Here is a 10,502-nt window from a genome sequence, read left to right as displayed (position 1 = left end):
CTGGGGGAGGCAGGACCAGCCCGCAGACCGATGAGCAGATAGACTGGTGGGCAGAGCAGCTGCAGCCTTGGCTCCCCCCAGTCCGTGTGGTCCGTGATGGGTCAGGGAGCTGTGCCCCTCTCCCTGGGGGATGCTGTGGGCTCCTGGGCGCCGGGCACCCGGGCCGCCAGCTGAGCCCCGGGCCGCCCCAGCGCTCCCGGGGACCTAGATCCCCGCGGCCGGGGAGAGGGGGAAGCAGCCCACACGCAGCCAGGGGCCGGGGCTACCCGAGGGCATGGAGCGCCTGGGAGAGAAAGCCAGCCGCCTGCTGGAAAAGCTGAAGCTCTCCGACTCCGGCAGCGCCAAGTTTGGCCGCAGAAAAGGGGAGGCAAGCCGGCCAGGGTCCGACGGAAGCCCTTCTCCCGGAAAGGGGCGGCCGAGCGGGCCCGGGGGCCCCAGGAAGCCAGGGAGCCGGGGAGCTCTTGGAGAGTCTGGGGATGAGCCGCTGGAAGCAGCCCGCGAGCAAGGCCCCCTGGAGGCTGAGCGGGTCCGACGCTACTCCTTTGAGGCGCCGCGCTACGAAGTGCCTTTCCCCGGCGGGGCTCCCCAGCCCCGGGCCTTGCCTCTGCCCCAGTCGCTGCTCCCCGACTTGCGTCTGGAGACCCTGGCCCCCGCCTTGAGCCCGCGCTCTAGCTTCGCCAGCAGCTCCGCCAGCGACGCCAGCAAGCCGTCCAGCCCCCGGGGCAGCCTTCTCCTGGACGGGGCGGGGAGTTGCGGAGCCGGCGGCAGCCGGCCCTGCAGCAACCGCACCAGCGGCATCAGCATGGGCTACGACCAGCGCCACGGAAGCCCCCTGCCCAGCGGGCCGTGCTCCTTCGGCCCCCCCTTCGCCGGAGCTCCCACGGGCTTCCCCTCGGGGGGTGTTCCCTCCGCCTACCCCGACCTCCATGCTGCTTTAGACCGGCTCTGCGCTCACCGACCCACGGGGTTTGGCTTTCAGGAGAGCCGTCACTCGTACCCGCCGGCCCTCGGCAGCCCCGGGGCCCTGGCCGGGGCCGGGATGGGAGCGACTGGGCCCTTGGAGAGGCGCGGGGCGCAGCCTGGACGGCACTCGGTGACCGGCTATGGGGACTGCGCGGCGGGCGTCCGCTACCCGGAGGAGCTGGCGGCGCTGCTGCGGCTCGCTGTGGGAACCGCAGGGCGGGAGCCCGGCGCCCACGGGGAGCCCCCCGGCATCGAGTCCCCGGGGCCCGAGGACACGCCCGCCCCCTTCCCCCTGGAAGCGGGCCGCGGTCGGGCTCGGGAGCTGGAGTCTAAGGAGGATTACTTCGGTGAGTGAGGGCGGGGGCGTGGATTGGGCTTGGAGGGGTGAGACGCCCCGGGGGCGGACTCCCCCCCCCCCCGGAGCTAAGTGGGGCGGACTCCCCCCCCAGGAGCTAAGTGGGGCGGACTCCCCCCCCAGGAGCTAAGTGGAAGAGAGCGGCAGTGGCTAGCCGAGGCCTCTTCCTTAGTGCAGCCTCTGATGGACCACAATACCGAGTCCCTACATCTCCCGGTCCCCGAGTCATCCCGTGCGCCCCTGCTCCCGCCCGCCGAGCGCTCGTGCCTCCGATCCTTTGGGCCGCCCGAGGGCTTCCGGGGAGCGGGGCAGCCGAGCCCCCCCGCCCCCCCTCCGGGCCCCCCTTTTCTGGCCGTGCCCGAGCAGGCGCCTGCCCGCCTTGCCCCCACCCCATCCCCGTCTCCGCCCGCAGGAATGCGGGGAATGCAGGGGGGGCGGGGGCGGGGAGGGCAGGCTGCGTGCTGGCTCCTGCCCGGCCCGCTCCAGGTGCCCGCGGGGCGGGGCGGGGCGGGGGGGGGCGTCCTCCGCACACGCCTCGCGGCCCGTCGGGGAAATGGAGCCGGGGAAGCTGGGGGGAGTGCCGTGGGGAGGGAGCGGGCACCCAGGTGCTGCCCCACCCAGCCTGCTTTCTGACTTCGAGCACTTACTAGTCAGCAGCCTGGCAGTGCCAACCTCATGCATACTCCCCCCATCCTGCTCCCGAGGCCAGGGCGGGAGCAGAGAACCAGGGACTGCGGCCCAGGACGGTCCCACCCCCGCCCCTGAGGCGGGGACCCGGAGCCACTGCCCGCGACTGCTGGCTTGGCAGTGGCCCTGGGCACTGGTCTCTGTTTGCAGCTGGGCCCAAAGACCCGAAGCCTCCGTCATCCCCATCCAGCCTTCCGCCCCCTCCCGGGGCTGAGCCTCGAGACTTCCCGAGTGCTCAGGGGACCCCTTAGCCTCCCTCAAGATTTTCCCTCCAGTTTAAGTTAGCAGATGGGTATTGACCGAAGACTGTCTTCTGCCTAGCTGAGGAAAAACCCAGTAGCGTGGAACCTGACTTCAAGGAGCTTGCCTGCTGCTAAGGGGAACACTTGCTCTGAGGATGCTGTTAGAAAGAGTTAGACCTCGCTGGCTAACGCCCAGACCGGGGGACCCGGCCAGGGATCACATTCAGATGTTGAATCCTTGAATTTGCATATGATTTGCTCGCATTCTTATCTACTGGGGGGTTTGTCCCCTAGCAGTTTTTCTGCTTAAAGGTTCCATTCTTGGTCCTCTGAATGCCGCCTTTTTCTTTCTCACCTGCCTCCATTGTCATTGATCCACAGCTCTCTCCACCCACCCCACCCCCAGCCCCAATTAGAGCTCTGAGGGTTCTACCTCACTGGGGGGAAAGAGATCCCGGAGAAGGGCTCCAGGGATGACTTGAAGCCTAGCTGGCTTCACTGCAGAGCCCATCCCCAGCCCCCACTCCAAGCCAGGGGCTGAGAGGAAAGCAAAGGATCTGATTCCTGATTTGAAGAGTGCTCTACAGCAAGCAGGCAGAATTCACCTGGCAGGGCCTCTTGAGGTATTGCTTTCGGGGCCCAGGGAAGGCGGCTGTTAGGCAGAAAGAGCCCAGAAAGGATGTGATGGGTCGGAAAGGACTGAGGGGCGGGTAGCGGGGGAGTTAGGAGTGCGATGCATAGAGAAGAGAACAAGCCTGAGTGCACTCCCTGTTTTCCCATAATCTCCGAGGCTTCCTGGTGAGGTGGCTCTGACACATGGCCCCTCGAGGCATGGCTGCACTGGCATGATTCTCCCTGCCAGGGAGGACCATATTCAGAGCCCTGAGGCTGAGGCTCATCTCTCTTTACTCTGGGCACTTGATCCACTTTCCCCCTGAGGATCCCCTTTTCCCCTTCCTCATGTACCTTGTAACATCACCCCTACGGAGGGCCCCCTCTCCCCGGTAGTTGCTCCTGGCCCATTTTTCCCTAGCTGTATCCTTGCCCAGCTGCTATAGGGTGGAGGCAAAACAGGTCCAGGCCCATCAGTTGCTGCAGCTGTAGCACGAGGCTCCCAAGCCCCTGGGCTCAGGCTGGGATGGGCCTCAACTTGCAGGTGGCAGGGCTGTGCTTGGGCAGGAGCACGCCACATCACAGGGGGAGGAGCGGGCCCAGGTCCCATTCGGAGCTGATCTCTTCCTGGGGCTGCCTCTGAACCTGGGGGCCCTAGGCTTCCATAGGCTTGGCATGGATACAGACAGGGGTGAGAGAGAACCAGAATAAGATTTCCCCCATGCCTGGGAGGGTTGCAGGCATTCAACCTCTTTCTCTCACCTGAAAAAAGAAAATGGAAAACGGCAGGGAAGTCTCTCTGTAAACTTAGCCCCCTCCTGACTCTCCAGCCCTATTTTCTACCACTTCCTAATCTTCTCATTCTCTCATCCACACAGGCTTATCTCACTGCCTACCCCCCTACCCACCAGGCTACTTCCTGTCTTCCAGCCTTTGTACCCTCCTCCTTAGCCAAAAAATTCTGCCCACTCTGAAGACTCGTAGAACATGGGAGACCTTGGACACAGCTGATTATTTTGCAGATGAGGAAACTGAGACCCCGATAAACTATTAAGAGACAGCTCATGCCCCAGATCCTTGCTGGACCCTTCCCCAATGACTTCCGCGCCAGCCCTTCGGAATTGTCCCGAGTTCACCATCTTGTACCCTCCACTGCATATGCCGGCATTGTTTGGCATTCCCTTACACCTCGGCCTGTTCTCCCCAAGTCGGCTGACTGTACACCTTGTGGAAGGTCTCTCTGTCCCTCCTCATGAAGCTTAGCCAGGGCTGGGCATGTCAAAACTCAAGTGGTGTATAATGAGCCTAGTCCTCGCGCAGCTGGCCCTGCTTTTCCTCAGCGTTTGCAGGGCTTGCTGCCCTTTCCCAGGAAGGAAGAGCCCGTAAAACCAACTCCCCCTTTTCTCAGGTCTTTTCCCTGTGCCCAATAGGGAGAGGAAAGGGGAGAAGGGTTTGTTATTGGAATGTCAGGGGAAAGGATGCTGAGGTGACGACTTGTCTTTTCCCTTGTCCTCACAGGCACATGTATAAAGTGTAACAAGGGCATCTATGGGCAAAGCAACGCCTGCCAGGCCCTGGACAGTCTGTACCATACCCAGTGCTTTGTTTGCTGTTCTTGTGGTGAGTGAAGCCCTCCCCCAAACAAGTATGGATGGGGCAGGTAGCAGGGTCTCAGAAGCAATGGCAGTATCTGGGGCGGGACAGGCAGAGGAGATCCCGGGAGAGCTTCTGAGCAGTGAATTTCTCGTGGAAAGCGTTGGGGCAGCTACCAAGTATCTAGCACTAGTTCTTTTTCTTCTGCCTGCGGGTCTCCCTTAATTTCCTCTCTTTTTCTGTTCTCTCACTGCATCAGGTGGTTGGCTTCCCCTTCCCTTCATTCCTTTCCTGCTGTTCCCCCCTCTCCTTCGGGCAGCCATCCTCCTTTTCTTTTCCCTCCTTTCTCATGTCTGTCTCCCTTTCTCTTCTTCCCTCCCTCCCTCCCTCTTTCTCTGTTGTGTTCCCTGCCTGCATAGCCTGGGCTCTGGGCTCTGGGCTCTGAGCTCTGGGTCCGGGCCTGCAGCCCTGTGCTTGGTGGGGTTTAGTCTTGGGCAGCCAAGTTGCCTGGGGCGACGGTGAAAGACAGGAATGTGGAAGGGGAGGGGGGCGGGCCTGGGGAATGGGGAGCTGTGGGGGAGCGGGGAGAGGGGTTTTCTCTTGGCTGGTCAGAGTTCAGCCACCTCTCTGGAGCGCAGGCCACTGGGCCGTGCCAAGCTGATGACATCACGCTGCAGGAATGCCCACTGTTAGCTCAGGAGGCTGTGCAGGGGCTCCCTGGCGGCACTGACTCCCCCGGCCCTCCCTCGCCACCCCCTCCACTGCTGGTCTCCTATTCTGATTCCTTTGCTAAACCTTTAATCTCCTATCTCTGTCTGTCGGATGCTCTGACTGCCCCTCTTTTTTCCCCTCTTTCTTCTTCTCCCTTTCTTCTCCCATTTGACTCTCAATTCTTGCCTTTTTCAGACTGTATCTTATTTTCAGCTTGTACTTTTGCCTGTAACTCTTGTACCCCTTTGTTTTTCTCTTTAGTTTTCAGATGTTTTTAAATGAACATGAATGGAAACTAATGGGAAGATAGCAAAGGTGGAAAATATGCTCATTATTGCTTTGGGGGTCTCTCAGTTGTCTTAGCCCTCTTGCCCCCATTTTCCCCCCACCCCTGAGGTGCTGACGGAGCTTAAGGAAATCATGAGAGCGTTCCGGGTGCATCCTGCAGCTGTAGCTGATCTCTGGGGAAGTTGGGGTTGCTGAGATCAAGGGCACTGCCCAAGATATCAGGGAACATTCTGCTTTGCCGCCAAAGCATTTTGTCCTGCTTCCAGTGTCCCTGGATCCTCCAACAGAGTTCAGCCCCAGGAGGGAGTTAACTAAGGGGATGGGCACAGGACCGTGCTATTCACAGGAGCAGAAGATGAGAATTTTGTCATTCTTTTTTATACAACTCCCAGCACAGTGCGATGTGCAATAGGTACTTTTAAAAGTATCTCGAGCTGATCATGGTGATGCTGCTGCCCAAGAAAACGAGGGTTGGGAGAGATTTCAGGAAGGGATTGTTCGAAGAGCCTGGTATTGACCGAGGGAAGAAGGGAAGCCAGCGCTTTATTAAGCGCTTGCTGTGTGCTGAGCACTGTGCTAAGCACTTCACAGGCCTCGTGTTATCTGATCCTCACAACAGTCCTCGGAAAGTCGGTGAGGTCGTGCCCATTTTACAGCCAAGATTCCTAGACAAACAGATTAAGTATTTGCCAAGGGTCACACAGCTAATAAGTGCCTGAGACTGGATTTGAACTCATGCTTTTCCGACCCTCGGCCTTTTTTGCTGTATTTAGATGTGCCATTTGGGTGTCTGTAGGGAGCCATAGGTGAGAAGTGGACTGAGGGAAGAGTGGGATTTCGTGGAAAGGAAAGGGATGTTGTTTTTGTTGCTTTAGGAGTTGGGTCGGTGGCTTTGCTTGACCCTAGCAAGGTGACTGAAAATTAGATCATGAAATATATGGGTTATAGGCTGTGGGGGAGGGAGTAAAAGACTGAAAGTCTTTTTCTTTGTTTGCTGGGAGAAACTTCTTTCCTGAAGAGGTAGCTGTAGATGCCTCTTGGGTCTAGAGGAAAGTTGGGATTGTAGAGTAAATTTCCATTTACCTCTGTTCTCATTGGACTCCAGGGAGGACACTTCGATGCAAAGCCTTCTACAGTGTCAATGGCTCTGTCTACTGTGAGGAGGATTACTTGGTGAGTCAGGACTGGTTTTTTTAATTCATTATACCTAGAATTGGCCTCGCTGGCATCCCTTCTTCTTTGCCCATGAAAGGGCTTCCCTTCATTAAGTCCCTTTCACCTTGTGTTCACATCAGTTTTGGTTTGATGACAGCCTTTTCTCTTTCTCTCCCCCCTTCCCGCTCCCACTCTTCTAGTTTTCAGGGTTCCAGGAAGCGGCAGAAAAATGTTGTGTCTGTGGTCACTTGATCTTGGAGAAGGTAAGGAAATTTAACTGAAGAATAAGCTATTACTGGTAGGATGTTTTAGGAGGAGGCAAGATAGAATCAAGGGCAAAGGGAGATTGAAGAGTCAGAGATAACTTCGAAAGTCATGGTGCAGACAGTATAAACTTTCCTGTAATTCAGTGTGGTATAATGGAAAGAATGTTGGATTGGGAATCAAAGGACCTAGATTCAAATCCTGCTCTGAGACTTATTAGCTGTGTGACTTGGGCAAACCGCTTAACCCCTCTACTTCTTAATTTCCTTGTCTGCAAAATGAATGGGTTGGGCTAGATGGCCTCTAAGGTCCTTGCAGTTCTAAAAATTAATTTCCATTTCACTCCAATTCTCCAAAGCCTATCATAACTACCTTTTGCATGGTCCTCAAAAATCATCCAGGACATGACCTGACTTTATCTAATCTTATCTTCCCCTGTTCTTCAACATGAAAACATGATCTTTTTTTTTTTTAAAGGGAAATTCTTATAATAACTTTTTATTGACAGAACCCATGCCAGGATAATGTTTTACAACATCATCCCTTGCACTCATTTCTGTTCCAATTTTTCCCCTCTTTCCCTCTACTCCCTCCCCTAGATGGCAAGCAGTCCTATACTATATATGTTAAATATGTCGTAGTATATCCTCAATACAATATATGTGTGCAGAACCAAACAGTTCTCTTGTTGCACAGGGAGAATTGGATTCAGAAGGTAAAAATAATCCGGGAAGAAAAACAAAAATGCAAACAGTTTACATTCATTTCCCATGTTCTTTCTTTGGGTGTAGCTGCTTCTGTCCATCATTGATCAATTGAAACTGAGTTAAGTCTCTTTGTCAAAGAAATCCACTTCTGTCAGAATACATCTTCATACAGTATCGTTGTTGAAGCATATAATGATCTCCTGATTCTGCTCATTTCACTTAGCATCAGTTCATGTAAGTCTCTCCAAGCCTCTCTGTATTCGTCCTGCTGGTCATTTCTTACAGAACAATAATATTCCATAACATTCATATACCACAATTTACCCAATTATTCTCCAATTGATGGGCATCCAATGAAAACATGGTCTTATTAGGCTTTTCTTTTTCTTGTACTCTGAAGGTACACTATGTGCATCTTTGGACCTGTTTCTTCCCATCTGCAATAATTTCCCCTTTTCTCTCCTCTTTCTCCAGCCTTTATGTCCAACTCCATACTTCCAGGTGTAAATCGAGACCTTCCTCAATGAAACTTTCTCCAACCCCAACTTACACTGATCTTTTCCTTCCCTAATCTCTTGTGGCTTTGGAGTCTTTGCAACATAATATGTAAATTTGATTTCCTAACATTCTGTAGGGTTAATATATATATGTGTGTGTGTGTGTGTGTGTGTGTGTGTGTGTGAGAGAGAGAAAACTATAAATTCTTTGAGGTCATTTACTCAGCAAACTTATTAAACAACTATTATGGGCAAAAGTGCTCTGCCTGGTGTCTGGGGAAGAATTCCTTATTCTTTCCCTGTTCTTTGACATTTGACATTATAAATCTTGTAGAAGTATAAAACACATTCAGATAACAAAGTTAGCTTTTCAAGGGAAAAAGCTTAGGAATCATTCCTGCGTTTGAGATGATGCAGGCAGTGGTTATAGTACCAGTCCTGCAGTCAGGAAGACCTGAGATCAAATACAGCCTCTGACCTATACCAGCAGTTACTAGCTCTGGGCAAGTCATTCAATTCTAATTGCCTTGCTAAATAAATAAAAATTGTTTAAAAAGATACAAAACTTAGAAATTTATTTTAAAAACTCAATTTTTTTTTTTTTTTTTTTTTTTTTTTTGCCTGTAGTATAGTGAAAAGCACACTAGGATGACAATCAGGAGACTTCTGGGATCTTGGACAAGTCACTGAGTGAATCTTTCTAAACCTTAGTTTCTTCATCTGTAAATGAGGATATTGAATCTGGTGGTTTATAAGGATCTCATTAAGGCTTCATATTCTATGATTTTTCTCATATCTTTCCACTGTGTTTTACTGTGTGTGTAAGAGAGAGAGAGAGAGAGAGAGACTGTGCTGATCCTTAACAAATGTTTATTGGAACAAACAGAAGAGGTTAGGGAAGAACTGGAGGGAAAGAATATTAAAGACTGCAGCTGAAGGAAGTTGGTACCTGGTAGGATGGAATGGTACAAAACTCTGGGCTCACATCCACACTAATAGCATTCCTTTCCCCTCCTCCCACCACTGAGTCAGATCCTGCAGGCAATGGGAAAGTCTTATCACCCAGGCTGCTTCCGCTGTATTGTCTGCAACAAGTGTTTGGATGGCGTACCTTTCACTGTGGACTTCTCCAACCAAGTGTACTGTGTCACCGACTACCACAAGTGAGTTCTGCCTGGGAAGCTGGGGGAGACAGAACCAGGGACTGATTTAGGACTGGTTCTTGGAGGCCGAAGATATGCTTCCAATTTGAACTTGCCTCTGCCTTATCTATTCCAGAAATTATGCCCCCAAATGTGCTGCTTGTGGCCAACCCATCCTCCCGTCCGAGGTCAGTATGTCTGGGTTTATGTGCAACAAGTAGGCAGAGCTGATGTCAGTGTTTCAAAATACCTCTAACTTAGGCTATCTCCCTCCCTCCCCTCTCCCCGGCCCCAAACATCTTCTCAGTTCAATCAGAAAGATTTCGTGGTGATTCCTTGGTAGCTTTTCATTTCATATTTAAAAGCAGAAGACACTCACTTTTATAAATGTTTTCTTTCCTGGAAACGGTTTCAGCTAACCTCTCCTTCCCCCTTGACTAGGGGATATGTCACAGAAACCTTGATCTGGCCACACTGAAGTAGGTTCAGGAAGAGGCCCGGGAGGAAGGGATTCTTGCACTCAAATCTTAGGTGGCACATAGCGGAGAAAGGACTGAGGTCACAAACCACAAAGCTCCTAGAGAAATTCAGACCCATCGGATCTTACTGTTCCCAGGGCCGGGTTCTGGCCCCTTCAGGCTGAGGCTGCCTTTCTGACCCAGCTCAGTCTCCCCTTCCCCAGCCTTCCTGGTCAGACAGGGCAGGACTGTCTGCCAGGGGGGCAGGTCCCAAGGTGGGCTCGGGGAGCTCAGCTGGGGGTGGGGGTGCAGCAGCCCCCAGGTGTGCTTCACCTCACAGTGCTGAGGGCAGCCAGCACCTGTGTGACCTCACAGTCTGTACAGCTGTGTACTGGTGGGTGGGCCCAATAGCCTCATTCCGCCTGTGTGGTTGGGGGGTTTGCCTTTTGTTTCAGGGCTGTGAGGAGATTGTGAGGGTGATATCCATGGACCGGGATTACCATTTTGAGTGCTATCACTGCGAGGTGAGTGCGGGGCTGAGGAAACGCCAGAATGACCTGGGGAGATTATAGGGTGCTCACATGTTCATGGTACTTTGTAAGCCTAAAGGTTCTTCCCCCCAACAAGCCCATGAGCCAGGTGGAATAAGAACAATTGAATTGCTTAGTCCCCATTTTATAGATGAGGAAACTGAGTCTTGAACAGGTAGAATATTTCTCTAAAGGCACAACAGCCAGTTAGTGACAGAGCTTGGACATGAACTCCGGTCAGACAGGGGAGCTCATCTCCAGGTCTCTGACAGCCCAGGCTTTTCCTGTTTTTCTGACC

At 53.5% G+C, this 10,502-nt stretch overlaps 1 protein-coding gene across 2 annotated transcripts in view; it reads left to right on the top strand.

Moving 5' to 3' along the window:
- The first annotated feature begins 5 nt into the window (after positions 1-5).
- AJUBA (ajuba LIM protein) overlaps positions 6-10,502 on the top strand; it is a 43,211-nt gene continuing 32,714 nt past the window's right edge. For both annotated transcript variants that reach the window (XR_004232347.1, XM_031955032.1), the window contains exons 1-7: positions 6-1,310; positions 4,378-4,479; positions 6,557-6,624; positions 6,807-6,869; positions 9,107-9,237; positions 9,353-9,404; positions 10,130-10,198. Coding sequence is in view for 1 of the 2 variants with exons in the window: in XM_031955032.1 (XP_031810892.1) it covers positions 275-1,310; positions 4,378-4,479; positions 6,557-6,624; positions 6,807-6,869; positions 9,107-9,237; positions 9,353-9,404; positions 10,130-10,198 (1,521 nt within the window). In the remaining variant the exon portion in view is untranslated. The remainder of the gene's footprint in view (positions 1,311-4,377; positions 4,480-6,556; positions 6,625-6,806; positions 6,870-9,106; positions 9,238-9,352; positions 9,405-10,129; positions 10,199-10,502) is intronic.

This window comes from Sarcophilus harrisii, chromosome 2 (assembly GCF_902635505.1).
Source record: "Sarcophilus harrisii chromosome 2, mSarHar1.11, whole genome shotgun sequence".
Lineage (NCBI taxonomy): Eukaryota > Metazoa > Chordata > Mammalia > Dasyuromorphia > Dasyuridae > Sarcophilus > Sarcophilus harrisii.
This window is presented reverse-complemented; position numbering and strand designations above follow the sequence as displayed.